Source organism: Elephantulus edwardii, unplaced genomic scaffold, assembly GCF_000299155.1.
Source record: "Elephantulus edwardii isolate Elephantulus edwardi_28Jun2011 unplaced genomic scaffold, EleEdw1.0 scaffold00019, whole genome shotgun sequence".
Lineage (NCBI taxonomy): Eukaryota > Metazoa > Chordata > Mammalia > Macroscelidea > Macroscelididae > Elephantulus > Elephantulus edwardii.
Genome location: NW_006399769.1, coordinates 13886387 through 13907417, shown reverse-complemented (window position 1 = coordinate 13907417; position 21031 = coordinate 13886387). Strand labels below are relative to the sequence as shown.

At 40.3% G+C, this 21031-nt stretch overlaps 1 protein-coding gene across 3 annotated transcripts in view; it reads right to left on the bottom strand.

Annotated features, from left to right (window-relative positions):
- Window positions 1-1122: 1122 nt before the first annotated feature.
- Window positions 1123-21031, bottom strand: part of SLC8A1 (solute carrier family 8 (sodium/calcium exchanger), member 1) — a 414184-nt gene continuing 394275 nt past the window's right edge. For 2 of the 3 annotated variants that reach the window (XM_006882329.1, XM_006882330.1), the window contains one exon: window positions 1341-1717. In XM_006882329.1, the coding sequence (XP_006882391.1) occupies window positions 1341-1717 (377 nt within the window). Of the gene's footprint in view, window positions 1718-21031 lie in introns of all 3 variants that reach the window. The other variant, XM_006882331.1, reaches the window with a different exon arrangement.

Below are 21031 nucleotides of genomic sequence, written 5' to 3'. Positions count from 1 at the left end.
CTTAGAAATGAATGCGCAGATCCATGAATATATAAACCATTTTTTCCTTTTGTCCCTAGTCACAAGGAAACTCAATAACAACACAGAAATTAACAACTCAGCTGAAAAGAAAACTCACTTAGGTCTTCAATGTCCAATCAACGTGGCTGAATGGGAAAACAGTTAAATGCTATACTCTACTATATACAGATACGCTTTGTTTTGTTTTGTTTTTCATCCATGCACTGTGTAACAAGTATCACAACAACATTCCCAAACAGGCACATGAAGGAAGGAGGAGCAAAATGTTCAGTCAGGACTGAGACAGGATTGTGCAGGCCATGGATGCTTTTTTCGAAAGAAAACTGACAAGACAATCCCAGGCAGCAGCAGCAGCAGCATGGGACTCGGAGACATATTGATGCAAATGGAAACAGATGATGCGCTCTTTGAATGGGGTTATTCTTCTTGTTTGCACTGGGGTAGAAAGAGTGGGGCTAGGAAGGGGGGTCTACATGGGGTCTCTGAGCTGTAACACCGGAGTTAGGGTCTTTCTAATCGCAGTCCAGAGCTTAAAAGGTAAGATACGAAGGATTTTTGCATGTTCTTGGGAATCTAGGCACGTGATCCCTTCTACCTGTTGAACAAGAGTTCCCGGCACCGTATCTTTATAAATAGCAGGCTGTATTAGAACCCTCAGATTTCCTGGCTCTATTTGAATTTCTCTGTTGCTTCCTGGAGGCAGGTTCACCTCTGCTCAAATTCCAGCCAGAAGTAGGAATTTGATCATAAAGTGAAGACAAGCTTCTTTCTTCTTCCATACCCACATCTTTTCTTAATCCCAGTCAGTATTGAAAAAGTTGAGGGGAGGAGCGGGGACTTTTAGTGATTCACTTTTAAATTTTTTTTTTTCCGGAAAACCTATTTGCATTTGAATCCTTCATCAGCTCCCATAAAAAGAAGCAGAGACTCTGATTCTCCCCACAACACAAAACAAAATAAAACAAAGCAAAAGCCAAACATCGACCACCTCCCAACCCCACCAAAAACAAAAGCATAAACTCAGAGAACAAATCGAAGGCTGAGTGTTTGGTCAATCTGGAGAGAGGACAAGCCTTCTAGGCCAGGGTGCAGAGACGGCCCTGCCTCTGTGCCTTGTTCAACATGACGATGCCCCTGGGGGTGGGAGGTGATGGTTTCTTACTTCGGCCCTAGTACAGAGTAAGCTCTTGAAGCTGGAATCCATCAGCAGGTAAGTGAACATGACAAACGTCAGTTTCCTCTGTTCGTTATACATAAATCTTTTATGTATATATATGTATATATATATGTATATAAATTTACTATATCTGATTGTTCCTTTAGAAGCCTTTTATGTGGCAGTAGGCCTCCAGGGAGGAGAAGAAAATGTACAAGAGCCACAGGAGCACAAAGAGGCAGGACGTGAGGAGCTTGGCAGTCCGGGGCCCACCCAGCTCACCTCCAATTTCTGGCCTCCGCCGGTACAGCAGCACCCCCACATTGATGAAAGCAAAAATGGTGAAGAGAGTGACAGAGAAAGCTAGCGTGCCAGGGGACACTTTGAACTGTTCCCCATTGGCCGCATGGTAGATGGCAGCGATGGACCAAGCCACGCCAATTCCCAGGAAGACATTCACCGCGTTGCTGCCAGTGACGTTACCTATGGACGCATCTGCATACTGGTCCTGTGTGGCGGCCACTTTGCTGGCGAATGTGTCTGTAGAGGAAGAAGAAAGAAGCAATGACCTTCAGTTAATCCTCTAATGGTATCAGTGGAGTGCTGGAAGCTTCAGCTAGAATCAAACCTTTAGAATCAAATCCTGGAACCAGGCATAGATGTATTTGCATGTTGCTTTGAGTCTGGGTGGTGTGATTAAAAGGATAGGCACTAGATATCAGGAGTCAAGGGTTAGGCATTTGTGTGTTACTGACAGGCTGACGTTGGTCAACTTCTATAGCTATAGATAATGCAATTCTTCACAATAATGGTGTTTCAGGGTAGGCTTTTCCCAAAGAATTACAGCTATATCAGAACCACATGGGTCTTCTCTTATTGCTGTTGTTAACAGCTATGTCAGTCCCTGACTCATGGGGTCTGGACCCCATGCCTAATATAACTAAACACATCATAGCAACATACAGAGAGCTTCGTAGGTGCACATAAGGCACATTACATGGGAACGAATCTCCTGTGTGGAAGGTGAGTCTTTTCTCGTTGAACCACAATGCCCCAGACTGATTCCTTTAAGTGAATATTACACGGCTCTAGTTAGCCTTCAGGAGCTGTGGATTAAGAACTAGGATGCTAACCAAAAGTTAGTGGTTCAAATCTAGCAGCCCCACAGTTTAAAGATGAGGTAGCCTGCTTCCTTGAAGATTTACAGCTTAGGAAATCCCATGGGGGTAATGCTATTCTGTTCTAGAGGGTTGCTATGAGTTGAAATTGACTTGACAGCTGAGAGTTTTCTACCTACCCCTGCTTAATCATTATCACTGGGTTCCAGGAATCTATTTTAACAAAACTCCAAAACATTCTAAGGCAACTAAAATTCGAGGACAGCTACCTGAGACTATTAATAAAAGATACTGTCTTGTCAGCTCTAGTTATTTAGATAAGAAAGTTAAGATGTCAGCACATATTTATAAAGATTCAAGAGCAAGACAACAGTGGAACTGAAAACAACTGAACTCTAATAATAGCTGACATTAACCTAAAGATGAAGGAATAGGAAAGTATATCTACTACCTACATTGCCTTATTTGAGTCCGATGACAATTCTGATGTAAAGGAACATTACAGGTACAAAATTAGGCTTAGAATCAATAACTATTGGATGTATCAATACACAACTAGGAAAAGCCACGTTAGATTTAAGGTCAAGACACCTGCCTTCAAAGAAATGCCTGTTCCTTGTGCTATCTTAATGTGCACCATGCCTTCGATATGAAGGGCAATCCTCAAAGCTCTGTGTGCACCATTAATCTTTATTGTTTTCTGACAATAGGAAAGATATGGGTAAGGACATCTTATAGTTCTTACTGAGAAGGTCCCACATATATTTGAATTACCACTGCTGCCAAGTCACTTCTACCATATAGTGACACTCATGCTAGGACAGAGTGAACTACTCCATAGGGTTTCTCAGACTATAAATCTTCATGGAATTAAGCTTTCTCACCTTTCTCCTGCAGCATCACTGGTGGAACCAGACCGCTACATTCTGATTAACAGCCTGACCACTTGATTCACTGAGCCACCAGGGTTCCTGATATTTGAACCAGAGAGTTTTAAATTCTGCTTCCACCCTTGACTATGTGGCTCTGGGCAGATTATTTAAATTCTCTAAACTTCAACTTTCTAGTCTGTGAAAGACTATACTGATACTTCAAAAGTGCTGGGGCAATTGAAAATATTATACATAAAATGCTAGTCATGCCTCCTGGCACAAAATGAGAGTTTATCTTTTTATTGTTTTGAAAAAGTCACATGAACAGAACAGGATTGATGCTTTAAATGTTCATGTTGGGGCCGAAGCAGCTCTTTTTACTAAGCATCTAAACAGAACTAGCAAGATACTCAATTTCTTGTCTACATTATTGCTTCATTGCTGATATCAAAGCCCTTTCAGTTTCTTTTGCAAAATACTTAACATGATGGAGTCACAGTAGACGCTAATAACTGTCAACTTGAACTCAGATTTGCGAAGTCAGTCATGGCAGGAGTTAGAACACTACATGGAATTATGTCATTTGCTCAAGTTCTTCTGAGGTCCCTGGCTGACTCCAAGCTATATATTTCTGTGATACCTGGACTAGCTTCTCCCTCTGTTATTGTTGTGTTTCTTCTGTAATCTCCAGTAGGGATAACATATAAAGCAAGTTAGTTCACAATAGCCTGTGGACTTTCACTCTTTAAAATGGCTGAGTTATATAGGTTGCTCAGAGGTTATAGCAGCTGCAGATTTTTATTTTTAAAATAGTCCCTGAAGGACTTTTTTTTTAATTTGACCTCTGTCTTTTCCAGAAAATAGATTGTAAGGACTGTTTTATCATTAGAGGCTCTAAGGCAAACAGTCCAGTAGTGTAGTTTGTAGCGCATTGTGCTGTTAACCCAGAGATGGCACCTCTCTGCGAGTTCAAATCTGTGAGGAGGTCATTGGGAGAAAGATGGGAAATCCCCTCCTGTGCAATCTATTGCCTCTAAAAACCTGCTGGTGATCAGCTATGGGTTCATAGTGATTCAGTGGCAATGGTATAAACATAGGGAAATGAGGACAAACATTACTTATGCGGGCTCTCTCTCTCTCTCTGTGTATTACCATTCAGACTTCTTAGCAGCCTTATAAAGCACATATTATTATCTATGATTTTAAGAGGGGCCAGTATGATGTTAAGAGAGGCCAGTCGTTGGGAAAAGATATCATGCTTGGAAGGGTGAAGGGTTATTAAAAGAGAGAAAGAACCTCAATGAGATGGATAGACACAGCGACTACAGCAATGGGCTCCAATATGTTAGAGTTAATGAAGACAACAGAGGATTGGACGAGGTTAAGATCCACCCTGTTCATTGGGTAACTATGAGTCACACTAGAGTTAATGGCACCTAACACCACCACCACCATCACCACCACCACCACCACCACCACCACCAACAACAACAACAATTATCTTAAATTTAGAAATTGAGGCCGTATACAGATTTCATACTTCTTGGTCAATAGAACAACAATTTTAAACCAAATCTGTTTGAAGTCAGAGCTTAACCCCACCAGATCCCAAGAAGGTATCCCAAATTCACTTTTCCCTTTCCTCTTAGTCCATTTCCGTTTACTCTGTTCCTTTCGTTCAGAAACTTAGCACAAAAGAGTCTCACTAAAGCTCTTTCCCATTATCAGTGAGGAAAAAGAAGGGAGAAGGTGTTGACCAGATTTTTTTCCCTAAAAGATCTCTGGATGAACTTAAATTGACAACATTTCAGCTAGCAGCCAAGAACATTGCCTGTTTGCACCCATAGGAACTCCAAAGCAGATACAGACAGTTGCTAATTCACCCTTTTTTGGTGTATTTGTTGACACACAATCATCAGAGACTTTTGAATAAAAGCAAAGCAAGATACATCCTGATAGTATCTTGTTTTGTTAAGAGGCAACCTGGGGTTGGAAGGAGAGGGGGAGAGGAGAGGCATTTTGCTTTTCTTTACCAAGAATAGGTAGCCCAGTAAGGAAAGTTAAGGCACCAGACTCTCAAGAGAGGAGAAAGCAGATTACAGTCCAGCCACGACAGAGGCTAAACACCTGAGATGTTATTCTGAGCTAAAACAGCTGCTGGCTGCTAGACAGAGGGAGCAGTACTTGGGCTGCGCCTGCAACCTATGTTCAGGGCTTCTTCCTGGTTTAGTCATCCTTGATAAGAAAAACTGGAATAGACCCAAGTTTGTAAAATGTTGGTAAGGAAGGATGATAGCTAGAACCCGGAGGAAAAAAATGCAGGTTGCTGTCCTGTTAGAAACTCTTTCTCCCTCCTAGAAAACAATGGCTGGTAGTATGTGTATTGCATAGCAACCAGACTTCTTGACTAGCAGAGTTGGAAACAACAATGCCCTACTCAAAGATGTTGGCTGATCACGATGTACTAACAATACTATTTTCAATCAGACTCCCAAAAGGGTTTACTGTGCTTTTGCCATGTCTCCTGTTCTAAGGCTTCAACTCAGAATCCTTTCCATTTGGGCTATTATTTTGCTTCACCCACATTTTAAAAATTCAATTCTGTATCAATTTCATTTTGTCAGCTACAATTGAACCAGACTGAAAACCTGGCAGTAGTCCACAGAGCACATCTGCTCCCCTACCCTGGTGTGTAATGAGTAGCACCCCGGGCTGCTGAGTGTCCATTTGCACTCAGAAGTCCTGGACTTTCTGGATGGCACCTCTGTCACTGCTCATGAAGACAGAGAGGTGGAAAGTCAAAGACTCCTGGCCTCAGGAGACCGTGAAATCTGACACTAGCCCTTTTGTCCTGAATGCAGGTCATATCTGAGCCTCTGGCAATTTCCTCTCTTAAAGCCACTTTCAATAACCTTGTAACAGGAATATTAATTAGGCGGAAATACTTACTTGGTATAAACTGTTCCTATGCAGAAATATGTTTCTCTGGATTCCCTAAAAATGAGTGAGTAGCCAAGGTGACTGGCTTGTCACAAAAATTAAATGCATCTTGAACCTCTTTGAGTCTAATAGGTTGTAATAGTTGAGCTGTGTATTACTTTTTGTATAATTCTGATTAAAAAACTACATTTAAAAAATGCAAGCCCATGGAAATTCACATATAATAACCTAAGCTCCAACAGGGACAACTCTGCTTTCTAAATGAAGTGTGATGGATTCTCCCCAAATTATCTTCTCCTCCTGCCTTGCTGCTGAGTGCAGAGCAACACATCACCTCTCCTGAAACACTAACCCCTGCCTTGCCTGCTGTAGAAGAAGGGAAGTGCTATTCAAATGTTCCAAAGTAGACTCCAGGAAAAAACTACTGCCCTGGTGCCATGGACATCATCAAATCTGGGTATAGCTCATTAAATACAAACTCACTGAAACCAGATCTTCAATTTGAAAGGTACACCTTCAGGCATCTTCAGAATAACATGCATGCACTTTCTTGCACAAAGACTCCAGGTCATATTTATTTCTTTTTTTTTATTTTATTTATTAATTTTAATGTATATTTACAGAGATTTTGGATTTCCATTTATTCATTGTTAATAAAATTAATTTTTTTTAAAAAAGAAATATGATTTACCATACAGCCTTAGATATCTATGACTATAAATTATTACTAGAAGACAATTTACTTTAGGATGTGATATGACCGGAATTAAACCACACAGCACAGTCAGGCATAGCTGTTTTTCTGAAGACATACTTCAAGTTCACTAGTTAGAATCTTGGCCCAGTTATCATCTAAATGGGAAATTTTCATAGTTCTGAAGTCAGACAAAAGGTTCATGTATTATGTAGAGCCAGCCTTCCATTCAAGGTGATTTATCTCATTCCGTAACTCCTTAATTTACTTCAGGGCTGGTTGCTCGACTCTCAAGTAATTTGTCCTCAAGAACTGACACTGACAGTGGATTCTAACTGAAACCATGCCTGGTTATGCAGGGAGGCCTGCTTCTCCACGCCACATCACTCATGAAATATTGCGCACCTGAAAGGCAGCCCAAGTGTGTAGATATTCAGGGACGGGTAGTGGGAAAAGCTTCATTAAGAAGGCAGTCTTGGCTCTTCCAAACTTTGGTGTGTTCTTAGGCCACTCTAAATTTTTTTGTTCACTTTTCTTTTCCACAACAATATAGAAGGATTTAGACTAGAATAGCTCTAGAACTTGCTCCATTCGGGCTGTTTGAGTGATACACCAAATACGGAGGGGTAAAAACTCCCATGCATATATGTGATGTTGATGTTATTGCCTGTCTATAAAAGATAGTGACCATCTTTCATCACATGGCTATCTTTCTTCAACAGAACTAACTATATTATTTTACAGACTACATGACTAAAAGGCAAGAAACATTCAAAGATTCTAAGAGGCAAGAAACAGTCAAAGATTCTAAGAGGAAATATCTTAATATCTGGAGGTATTGTCATTAATCAAACTGTGACAGCATTTATGGTACTGAGCTACAGAGCAAAGTCTATTTAAGAATATTTAAAGATCTACTTAAGATATTTAAATATCTATTTAAGAATAGATATTTCTAATCTTATATCTTTGCAAATTATTTACTTCCAATCATTTTGACTAGTTAACCATCTGTAGGAGTGAAGCCATGGTATACGTGGTGACAGAGCTGACTAAGTTTCAAAGGTTGTGTCTAAGATTAGCACACTACTGACATCAGAAATACCTAGAGAACTTCTTTTAAAAAATATTCACAATGAACTAACTCAGTTGCCTAAGAACAAATACTGTTTAAGACCATTATTGTAAAACAGAAGGATCACTAATGAGATGTATATGGATATACAAAGAGGGAAGAAGGGACAGGGGACTGAGAGTAGGGGGGAGGGTTAAAATCTTGGATCAAAGAGGTTGGTGGGTAGAGGAAGGAAGGAAGAAAAGAAAAAAAACCCACAAAAAAATAAAACCCAAACCAACAAACCAAACCTAAACCAACAAACCTTCAATGTCCATGAATGGAACAAATTTTTTTTTTTTTAAAAGTGTTTGGGTTCCACTCTCAGTAGACTCTCTGAGGAAGGGACACAGGCGTCTGCATTTTAACAAGAATCTCCAGTCATTCTTATTACACTAAGCAGCTGCAAGACATGGAAATGGGATCACCATTTGTAGTGCCCATACTTAAGGCTCCTCCTAGGAGGGATGGAGGGTCTGAGTTTCAGAAAACTAGCTAATTGAGTAAGAGCAAGTAGCTGGGTCACACAGACCCCTAACATGAGGTCCTGCTAACCGATACTAGTCAGGCCTTGAACCAAAACCGCCAGCTGCCCTATGGGAGAGGGACAGGTAGTCTACACCATCCTATTAAGACTGACAGCCCTGGAAATCCAATGAAACGTCAGAACCAACTTGTCTGAAGTGAGGCTGTTTGGTTTGCTTAAAGAGATACTGCCTTCCTCTTAGAAAAGGATGCTTTCAGATACAGTGCTGTCCTGCTCATAAAACTCGGGTAGACTTAATGGAGGGGCTGGTCCTACCTGAGTATCTTTCTACAACTCTCAAGTCATGCTACATTTTTAAAAATCCTCTGTTATAGCCTGGTTATGCTCAAAGGCTGAGGGATGGGAGTAAATTATTAAAATTAGCCATCTCCTGTTCCTTTACTTACCAAGCCAGATGCCTTTAACAGGGTTTTGAAGGAAATGAATTAATAAGAACCATGCTCAGAATAGGATCTGACACACTTACTAAATGCTTATTCTGTCTTTTCAAACTCATTACCATGTGAGCAGGTTTCTGAAGTTGTCAATCCCATAGGAAGAGACTGCCCATTTTTATCCTGAGGAAACACGGGTGGATTTGAACTACCTTTGATTTAACAATGCAATTTTCTACAGACTGGGTCACCAGACTTCCGTTCATTCTTACTATGTGCTTTTCTAACATGACTGAGTGTATATTGTATTAGGTTGCTAACAAAAGGTTAGCTATTTAAACCCATCATATACTCTTAGAATAAAGACAGGCAGTCTCTTCTCATAAAGATGTACAACCTCAGAAAGCCAATGGAGAGTTATGAGTTACCATTGGGTTTGGTCTTATGAAGGGGACAGCAATTTTAAATACTGCGTAAGACCGCTAATGTGCAAACACGAAGTAACTGAGCAAGATATGTATAAACGTTCAACAGGGGAAGGGGACAGGACAGAAGGCAGCCAAAGAAGGAAAATCACTTGTCTATCAGAGGTTAGTGAATGGAGGAGAGAATGAAGGAATAGAAAAGATTCCACAAGGACATGAAGAGAAGGGGTTGTAACAGGTACAGATCAATAGTAATTAATTATATAAAATATAATGCATATGAATAGTTGTATAAAACACAATGTCTAATAATTACTGTAAACAAACCCATTTAAGCAAACCAAACTAAAAAATGTGATAAAACATAAGATTAGCCATGAAGAGAAAAATATTTTCACTGATTCTATAGTGAAAATCTTATAACATGTAACCTCTATGTTTATCATTGAGACCCTTTGGTCCTAGGACCTAGTCTTGCTGGTGCTTTTAAATTAGGAGTCTTAGTGTAGCCAGAGCATCTATCCCCCTCTCTCTATCTTTTCCTCTCTTCTGCTAAGCTCATTTAGAAATCAACCAGAAATGTTGCTTATTTAAGTGCCGAGCCTTCGGCTCTGACTAAGAACATAAACTAGATTTGGTCTCAGTAGTGATGTTGATTTACCCACGGGAATCTAAAAACCTCACTCTCACTCACACAGATACATTAATTTTGCTGCTGCAAGGATAGTGGCCCTTCTTTAACCTCCAAATGAATTTCAAAAGATCAGCGATTTACAGATGTTGGCAAATTAATGACCAGTTAGGAGAGGAAGCTTCAAAGCTAAAAAGGGGAAACCACTTAAGGCAAACATGAGTGCAGCCCCTGAAAGCTGTCCCTGAAGAAAGTGTGCTCTGGCCTATTTTTAGAAGTGAAGAAAACAGAGATGACTAAAATGTTTAAGAAAATCTGTGTAGGCAGGGCTAGAATACCTGCTTCTAGACAGGTTTATCCCCAGCTGCAAAGCACAATCAATAGAACAACTTTTGAAAAATAACCCCCTCCTGGCCTCATCATCAGATTCTGCTCAGTGCGTTGGGATGTGGCCTGAACATCTATATTTTTCAGAGCTCTTCAACTAGATTGAAATCCACGACTTAACCACTCAGAGCCACAGTTTTTTGCATGCAGATAATAAGTAAAATACTGCTTCTCTGGATAAATGGGATAATGTGGGTTATGGTTGTGACATATAAATCAACAATTTTGCTATCAATTAGCAAATTAATATTTTTTGGCTTGTTTTTAAATGTTAACCTGACTATTTGCAGTTTCCAGGTACACCCAGTGTTTATTTTTCCTAATAGGTATTTGAAATTCCAGCATAAGTTTAAAGAAAATTCTTAGGTCTAATTAAAATTATGACATTAACTTGTGTTTTATTTAAAAGCATTTTACTGTGTGGATTTTAACAAATTAGGGCTAAAATTGAGAAGAATGGGAATCCCTTAACACTTAATCGTGCTCATGTAAAATTTATACATAGACCAAGAAGTTGTATAAACAGAACAATGGAACACCACATGTTTTAAAATAGGGAAAGATGTGTTATGATATCCTTTCTGCACATCCATCAAATCAAGGAATTTAGCCTTCAAGATGGATTGCATCTCCGTGTCAAAAAAATAAAAGATTCTCATCGCTAGCCTGATAGGCAACATCATGATGGATAGAGAAGAGACTGAAACTGTCAATAACTTCACCTTACTTGGATCCACGATTAACATCCTTGGTATCAGCAGTTAGGAAATAAAGAGAAGCATTGCATTGGGAAAATCTTTAGTTAAGGACCTCTCTAAATCACTGCAGGTTAATGATGTCAGTTTAAGAACTAAGTAAGGTTCGTCTGATACAGGCTATGGTATTTCTGAATGCTTGCTATGTATCTGAGAGCTAGACCATGAATAAAGATGTCAGAAGAAGAACTGATGCCTTTGAGCTGTAGTGTTTGAGAAGACTATTGAGCATCCCATGGATGGCCAAAAGAACAAGCAAATATGCTTTGGAGAGGATGCAGGCAGAGCCCTCTTTGGAGGCAAGGATGATGAGGCTTCACCTCACATACTTTGGGCATGTTGCTAGAAGGGGCTATTCCTTGGAGAGGGACATGATGCTTGGAAGGATGGAGAGGTTGGCGAAGGAGAGGAAGACCCTCTGTCAGGTGAATTGACACGATGACTGCTGCAATGGACTCCGGTATGTCAGAAGTGTGAGGATGGCACAGGATAGGACAGGGTTCAGATCTGTTGTTCACAGGGTCACTATGAGTCATACTCAACTGGAAGGCACCTAACAACAACAACAACAACAACAACAACAACAACAACATCCAATCTGTATGCTAAGCAAACCACTGGAGAATCTGGATTATCTGAAGAAGAATATAGCATCAAGATTGGAGGAAAACTCACCAGCAACCTTCTTTGTGACACAACCTTGCTTGCAGAAAGTGAATAAATTTTGAAGCATTTGCTACAGAAGATAAAAGAGCACAGCCTTCAATATGGATTACATATTAGCATCAAGTAAGCAAAACTCCTCACCAGTGGACCATTATGATAGATAGGGATAAGACTGATGTTGTCAACAATTTAGTTTCACTTGAATCTACAAAAAGCATCCATGGTAGCAGCAGTTAGGAAATTAAAAGACATGTTGCATTAGGAAAATCTGGTGTTAAAGACTTTTCTAAAGTGCTGAATATCAACGGTACTAGTTGATATCAAGGATATCAAGACTAAAATGTGCCTTGGTTTGTATGCAACAAAAAAGTTGGACAATGAATGTGGAAGACCAAATAATTGATGCCTTTGATTTGAGGGGAAGAATTGTTGGAGAAGAATATTTACTATACCATGGATTGGCAAAGGAACAATTATTTCCTGGAGGATGCGAACAAGGATGCTCTTAAAGGCAAGAGTGGTGAAATTTTGTTTCACATACTTGGACATATTATGAGGAGGAGTCAGTGCTTGGAAAAAGACATCATGCTGGGAAAGGGGCAGATAAAGAAAAGAGAGGAGGGCGCTCCTGGAGATGGATTCCCACAGTGACAAGACCAAAGGGCATGAGTATGGCAGAAACGGAGGATGGGTCAGAATAGTGCAAAGCTCTGATCTGCTCATAAGGATGTGATGAGTAGGAGTCAATTCAACAGTACCTAACAACCACAACAATTAAAATGGAAAAATAATGAAGAATTTTTCAGGGATCACAAAAGAAAATGAGCACAAACCTACCGTGTTGTTCGATCTGCTTTCTACACTGTATCTTAACATATATTCTGAATGCTTTTCAAGTTGAAGAGCTCATTTTGCCTCTAATCAGAAGATTTTCACTGGCTATTATTTTAGAATTATTGTTGTATGTGCTGTCGAGTTGGAACCGACCTACAGTTGACTCTCCAATGGGTTTTCAGAGGCAGTTAATTGCATGATAAGAGACTGCCCATCCTCCCCCAGTGGCTGGTGGCCTTGAACTGCATGCCTTTGGGTTTGCCGTGCAGTTCCTCACCACTAGGCCAGAGCTCCCAGACCCACTGATAGATGGATTGTCTCAGACAGTCCTCTTCTCAGATCTTTTCTAATTGGTCAAGCCAAAGGTATCAAAGTATCCCTAAAGCTAAAAGCAGCACAGAAAGACACAGCACTTGGATAAGAAATTAAGAAATCCAGAACCCTTATGGTCTCCCTGAGGCAACCACCATGCCCGGTGAGGATGTTTTCAATAGTTCAAAAATCATGATGAGAATCTAAATCTTCAGAGCCAGATGTTATTGTCAAAATAACATCAAAATGGGTCTCTCCAATGCAGATATTTATTGAATTATTTACACCACACACACATTCTCTCTTTGGAAGAGTTGTTTTTCATATTATAAGTTCAGGAAAAAACATTCTCTTGTGTTGCTGTTGGGTGCTGCTGAGTCTAGTGACCCTATGTGACAACGCAGGACTGCCCTAGTGCGTTTTCCAGGCTGAATGCCATTAGAAGTAGGCAAACGGAAGTGACTCTTAAAGTGGAAAAGGTCACCTCATTCTGCCTTAGTCCAGCACTGGAGGAGACATGATGGAAAGCTCAAGAGCTGGTGTGACTCGATTGCTTTTGAAAAGTTTTCAGAATCTCTCTTCATATGAGTTGGGGTGAAATTTTCCTGACCCCTCCCCAACTCATTCTTAAACACTAAGCATACAGTGTAAAAAGGTATATGTGTCTATCAAATGTCCTAAAAATGAACAAAACAAAATCAAACAAAACCCACACAACCTTGAATTTAAAATTAAAAAGCAGAATTTAGCCCAGAAATTCTACTTTTAGAGAATTTTTATCTTAGAAAAAAGTTTTCAAGTGTGAAAGCTTATGCATAGGGATACTCACAACAGTGATTTTTTGTTATAGAAAAATTAGAAATGATTGAATAGTCCAAAAATTTTTACTAAGAAGAAACTCACTTCTTTTAACATAATATTATAAAGTCATTAAGATGATAAAGATATAGGAATAAGTAGCATAAAGATATTCATGACATATTTATGTGTAATAAATCCAGAAAAGAGGGTGAATAAATAAACAGTAGATATTTTTGTTGACATTTTTATGCAATCCATTTAAATGTCCCAACATTTTAAATTCTGAAAGATTCAAGAATGCGAAAAGTTGGCAGGTGGCATGTTTTCTCGTTCATTCCATGCGTCTTCACATTTCCTATCTTATTGGAAAGGACACGCCATATTTACTATTTACGTAATTAAACTATTAATATACTACTCTGGCATCAAGAGAAACAAAGTCCTGATGACAGGGACCACAAGGATAAACCTTGAGGACATTATGTTGAGTGAAATAAGACAATCAGAAAAGGGTAAATCGAGAGTGATTTAAGTCATACGACACTGAAAATAGGTGAATGGATAGATATCAGGGTTTAGTAATAGTTATCAAAGGGCAAGATAGAGGGGAAAGAGAAAAACCTTTACTTTGCCAGTGTTAAGGTTTTACTGCTGGGGATGGAAAATATGGAAGTGAATAATTACATGCACAACTAACTGATGCAGCTGCTTTCACTGAACTGTGTAAGTGGCAAATATTGAACTGGCAGATGTGCTAACTCTATTTTGACAACAATAACAAAAGACAGAAATAACCCACTTTTTAACAAATAGACTAAGTCAGAAGGAGGTCCCTCTGAAAAGACAGGAAGGGTTAGGTGTCAGCCTTCACAACCTTTTTGGGTCCTTTCAGATGTCTCCACACTCAAGGTTGTGCTAAGCATGTTCTCACACGGAGGTGGTCCCCAGGGTGCTACTTAGAGAGCAGGTACACTTTCAAGGGTGTGGGTGGTTAGGACACAAAGAATTGGAATAGATGATGAGGAGCTATTAGAGACTGGCTTTGAGGACTGGGCCTCGGAAGTTTCCTACAATAGGCACAAAAGTGAACAAGTATCCTACAAAGGAAAGTCACCTATGAGCAGTTTTACAAGACCAGATGTGAAGGGATGATGTATGAACCTTGCTTATATTTCATTCCATCTTATCAAGCCATAATGGACTGCAGAGCAGGGCCCAAACTCTCTCACTTAATTCTCCATGCTGTGCTTCAGCTACATTATATTTTATTTACTAACAGTATGTTTTATTTAGTCCAACTCACAAAACTGTGTTGAATATTCACTTAACCTTTCAAATAGTTTTTACAAGTTTGTTAAGGTGCGTGTGCCTTTGAGATATCTCGGAGAGGAATGGAATGCTGTCAGGTTTTTCATCATTTGTATTTGGGCTCTTTATAGATGTGTAATTTATAATGCAAGACTATAAATAAGGCTAGAGCTTCCATCAGAGTTCCTCCAAATACACAGTGAGCCAGTACTCTAACATAACATTTTCTCCACGTCTGTCTTAGTCCCTCTTAAAACTTCAGGTTTGTAAGCCAGAAAAGCCAAATCTACTGACAAATTGCACTAGGGAAATCTGTAATTAGGGACCTCTACAAATTATTGAGGAGTAATGATGTCTATTTGGGGACTAAGGTGTGTTTGATTCAGGCCATATTCTTCCCAAATACTTGCTATGCATCTGAGAGCTGGACAATGAATAAGGATGAGAGAAAAAGAACTGACCCCTTTGAGCTGTGGTGTTGGAGAAGAGCACTGAACATCCCATGGACAGCCAAGAGAACGAACAGATATGTCCTGGAGATGGTGTAGTTGGAGTGCTCTTTAGAGGCAAGAATGATGAGGCTTCACCTCACATACTTTGAGCATGTTGCTTTGGAAGGGCTCTTCTTTGGAGAAGGACATGATCTTGGGAAGGGTGGAGGGTCAGCAAAGGAGAGGAAGACCCTCAACCAGGTTGATTGACACAGTGACTGCTGCAATGGGCTCTTGTGTGTCAGGAAGTGTGAGGATGGTGCAGGATAGAACAAGGTTCAGATCTTTTGTTCATTGGGTCAATATGAGTTGTACTTGACGGCACCTAACAACAACAACAACAACTGTCTTTAAGTTGATTCTGAATCATAACAAACTTATAGGACAAAGTATAATTGTCCTTCTAGGGAGGACTTGTGCGTGCATCTTGGTCAAGAGTTCAAATCTACCAGTTGACTCATTAGAGAAAGACAAGGCTGTCTCCTATAAAGACTTAAAGCATTGGGAACCAGATGGAAGGTCGCCATGAATGGAATTTACTCCATGAGGGTGGGTTTCTATTTGTTTTACTGTTGTCTGTTTGTTTTTGTACTTTCCATACATACACTTTCTAGGAAAGCAGACCACCACATGTTTCTTCCAGGAAGCAGCTATTGGGTTCAGACAACCAACTGTCTGGGTAGCAGTGAAGTATTTTAATATCAGGGATCCTTCTAGGCTTATATACAATTCAAAGTCACTGCCTTCCAATCACAACCAATTCATAGCTCCAGTGGTTTTCTGAGGTGATACAACACACACACACACACACACACACACACACACACACACGGAAATGGCCACCTCTCTTTTTCACTGCTATGGGTTGTTTCAAACCCTGGAGAGACATAGCCTTTGGGTTAACAGCACAGCCCTCTACAGACTATACAACGACGTTTCTTTTTAGGCCTGTGTTGTTGGGTGCTATCAAGTTGACTCCTGGCCATAAACACCCCTCCAATCATGAAACAACAGATTGGAACCTTGTCCTCTCCTGTGCCATCCTCACAGTCTCTGACACGCTCAAGGCCATGGCTGCAGTCACTGCTTCAATCCATCTTTCCATCAGAGAAAGAATGGGTGTTGTCACTGACCTTTCCCAGTGTATCTTTTTTCAGACCTATAGCAAAAATGCCTAATAAACATCTGTTCACAAAGATCTATTTTCACATCATCTTATAATTACCAGAGTGATTCCCTAGATACTACCTTCTTTAGGATAAGAGGTAAGAGTTGGGGAGAAAAATCTGGGGCAAAGAACAGAACAGATGTGGTTATGGTAGAATGAGTATCAGGTGTCAGAGGGAGAAAGCGAAGGAACTAGTGAAGGGCCAAGAAAAAAAAAACAGGATTGGTGTTTCATCATTTCTAAGGCAAAAGTTTACAAATGGGCAATCAGTGGTTTGGGTGATGAAGCTGCTAAAGCTGGGGTGCAAAGAGTTAATCATTCTTAATAAAATACTCATCCCTCCTTATACTCACAGACTCTTATCCCATAATCCTACTTCTTTTCCTTTCAACAGTTTTCATCCTCTCTGCTATCTGAAATTGTATCATGGATTTGGGGAAATCTTCAAAACCCAGGTCTTCTCCCACTGGAGCATAAACACCAGGAGACTCACTCACTCATTGCTGTTGAGTCAGAACTGACTGACAGCTGATCCTCTAGAGGGTTTTCAGAGGACATTAATAGCACAGCAGGAGACTGTCCATCTTTCTCCCCCAGAGCAGCTTTTAGAGTTGAACTGTTTCATTTAGGCTGATGGTATAACACCTTACCTACTGGGCCAGCAGAACTCTCTTCAAGACTCAATTCACTGCTATCTTATTAATCCTTATAGCTCCACCATGGAGAACACAATACCATGTAATAGTAGGTGTTCACTAAGTCCTCGGAGAATGAGTACATGAGAATGAATGCAGAATGGCTCGAAGCCAGTTCCTCTCTGTGCCTTGTGCACATTTTCTGTATCATTTTAAGAGAATAACATTAATCAGGTTATTGTTGTTTTGTTTTGTTTTTTTTCTTAATCACTCTAATGAGTTGGCTTGGGTTTTCTGTTTAGAATTTAGCATCAGCAGTCAGAACACACATTTTAATTCTATCACTTGTTAGTAAAGCTCTACTCTAGACTCAGATCAGGTACAGCAGCTGCAGAGTCAAAAGCAAACTATTTGCCCTCTGGTCAACTCTGAGTCTTAGTAACCCCTTGTGTTAATAGATCTGTGACCTATCACATTTTTAATGAATAATCTGTAAGTAGATTGCCAGGCCTTTATACCGATGCACCACCTAGCAACCTTTTAGTAAGTATTTTATCACTTAACCTTTGGCACCACCCAGAGATTCCTTAGAGACTGAAGGTTTAATCTTAAATCTCAGGACAATAATGTCATCTATATGAGAAGTTATTGATGTGACGTTCTTGTGTAGGAATTGCATCTTTTCTCTCTAAATGTGACACTGTGGAAGTATGGGGCAAAGGGGAGGCAGCCTGCTCAAAGATTTCTAGTGCAACTTTACTCTGAGTGTCAACTCCCCTTCGCAGAAGCCCAAGGCACAGTTCTCCAGTCTGCCAAGTGGGTTCGCTTAGGGTATTGGCTTTGGTATTGTTCAGTCATCAAGCACCACAAAGAAAGAATCTTTCAGAGAAGGACATTTTCACAGCCACTTTGCACATTTGTGGCTATCTGTCCTTTTGCTAATATAACTCGGGAGTGAAGAGTCATAATTAGTCCTCTACTGGGCCCACTGGAGGACCCTGGTGGAGCTCATTTTCGTTTAGATTCACAGAAACTCTTGCTTATTTATCTCCATTGCTGATTTTCTACAGTGAAAAATCTAATAACAACTTGCAATTTATGGAGGACCAGACCACTCAGACCTCTAAGCTCCAGAGGGGTTTGTGAGGGGGGTATGGAGCTCAGGGATAAGAAAACAAACACATAATTTCCTGACTGTAAATAACCAGATCCAAATAAGCTATTTTCTCTGTGTGCACTAAATATCAGATTTATATGTGCTCTGCTAAACAAAGGTTATCGAATATGATCACGAGTAGGTTTACCATTGCCAGATCACGCACCATAAAAGAAAGAACGTAAGTTATTAGCAGTTTTAAATCCACTCCTGGGACACAGCTGAGTACTAAGTAGCTGGTGCTTCAAGGGCAGGCTGTGGGGGGGTTTGAATGATGCTGGCCCTCCAGCTGGCTTCAGGCCAAAGTACAAAGCACAATGATTTCATTCCTATAATATGTACTATTCCAAACAGATATTAACATCCCTTTATAGCCACACGTTGGATTTGCCTTTTCAAACTAATATGTTATTTGCCTTTTAGTCTAAAAATAGCCCAGGGGTCTTCAGTTCATTTGGTAACTCATACAGTGCCATGACCCAGCATTAATCTGTGCTTTCCTAAGGCTCCTGCTTTCTGCCTTTGACATTATTAACAGTAAAATCGATGCTTTCTTATAGCCCCAGCTTTGTGCCTTTGAAATGCGTAACACTGTGTCGTTCTTGTGCAAGTCACACATACATTCTAGTGAACAAGCCTTGGTCTCTGTGTTGTTGCCATTATGTACCATCGAATTAGAACCAACTCATTGCTGAGCCTCCAACAGATTTGCAGAGGCAGTAAATCACATGGGAGGAGTCTGTCCATTTTTCTCCTGCAGAGCTGCTGCAGGATTTGAACCATGTACCTTTGAGTTAGCCATGCAACTTCTTACCACTAAGCCCCTAATGCTCTCTGGTCTCTGTACTCTCTGCTTAATTGGCTCAAGCATCAACAAAAAAACAACAGTGGTTGAGCGTAGAAATCTCTTTTTCCTTGTAGCAGATTCTAGTATGATTCCTGGTCACACTAGATCATGCCCAGCAACCATCCTTCAGCCAGTGGAGGTGTGGATGTTACCATCTAAACAGGTTTAGCAGACTTTGACTCCAAGACAGCTAGGGAATAAGCCATGGAAATCTGCTTCTAAATATCAGCCCATGAAATCACACTGCTCTGATCTACAACTAATCAAGACGATGGACAAGAACAGGTCAGTAATTCACTGTACTGTGCATGGGGTCACCAGGACTCCAGCAAAGCCAATTTCAAACAAGAAGGAGCCCAAATCAGTATTCAGGGTCAGCTCTTGAGGCTGTGAGTGAATTAAGGTGGATATTCTTAGTATTGTGGTATTGTCAGCTGACTGAACTAACCAAGGACAGTTAAACTTGCTTTGGGTATGTTATCAGAAGGGTCTGGTATCTGGAGAAAGACAAGTTTGGTAGCGGGTCATGGAAAAACAGAAAGGTCCCCTGGGAGATAGATTGATTTAGTGGCTACAGAGTTGGGCGTAAGCACAGCAGAGATTGTACGGATGGCACATGATTGGTCAGGGCTTCGTTCTGTTTACCTACCGTCATTTTGAGTCTGAGTGGATATAACAGCAATTATCAACAACAAAACATGAGATTCCCTGGGTGGTACAAATGGTTAAAAGCTAATATTGATTGTTCAAACCGACACAGAGGTGTCTCTGGACACATGGAGTTTCCATGAAACGGAACTGACTGGATGATAGCCAATAACAAAGAGTACAGGAGTTCTCATGCTAATTCTAAGTGCCATTTGTAAGACCCCATGCCAGCCCCACTATTTCCTATTGTGTGAGCCAGAGATACTGTTGCAGGAAGGTTAACGGGATTGTTTTAAATAGTTGATAAATCCAAACATACTCCAAACACTGAAGACCAGAAATATTATAACCATGTAGTATACAAAGAACTACAAAGAGGATTTTGTGATAAAAAACACGAAATGACCTAAACATTTTACAGAACCTATAGCAAATTTTGACACAATATTTATGAGAGTAAGTTGCTATTGTGCAGAGAATCCATGATATTTTTATGTTAAAAGTTATCCTCGTAGAACAGCCAGGAACGGAAATTCTAGAGAAACAGAAAGTATAATATTGGTTGCCTGAGGCTGAGGGGAGAATAAGAATCATCTTTGTTAGGGATTGAACTCTGTCTTCCATAGTCATGCATCGTAAAGCCTTTGAATTGTGGTGGTGGTGAAAATCACTGAACACACCATTACTCTCAAAACACACAAACCTGTCTTAGAAAAAGTGCAGCCAGAGTGCTTCTTATAAAAGCAAGGAGAGCAAGACTCCATCTCACATATTTTGGCCATGTTAGCAGGAGGGACCAGGCCCTGGAAAGGCACGTCATGCTTGGAAAAGCAGAGGGCAGCCACTCAACAAGACTGACAGACACAGTGAGTACAGCAATGGGTTTCAGCATGGCAGATATTGTGAGGATGGAGCAGGATGAGGAATGGTTTCAAACCGTTCTCCCCAGGGTCACTATGGGCTGAGAGTGGACTGATGTTGTTGTTGCCATTGAGTCACTTATGACTCATAGCGACCCTATGTACAACACCCCGAAATCCTGCTCTGTCCTGTGCCAATCACACTGCTTCTGGCACACCCATCCTGATTACCCCAGTCACTGAATCAATCCACCTCATAGAGGGTCTTCCC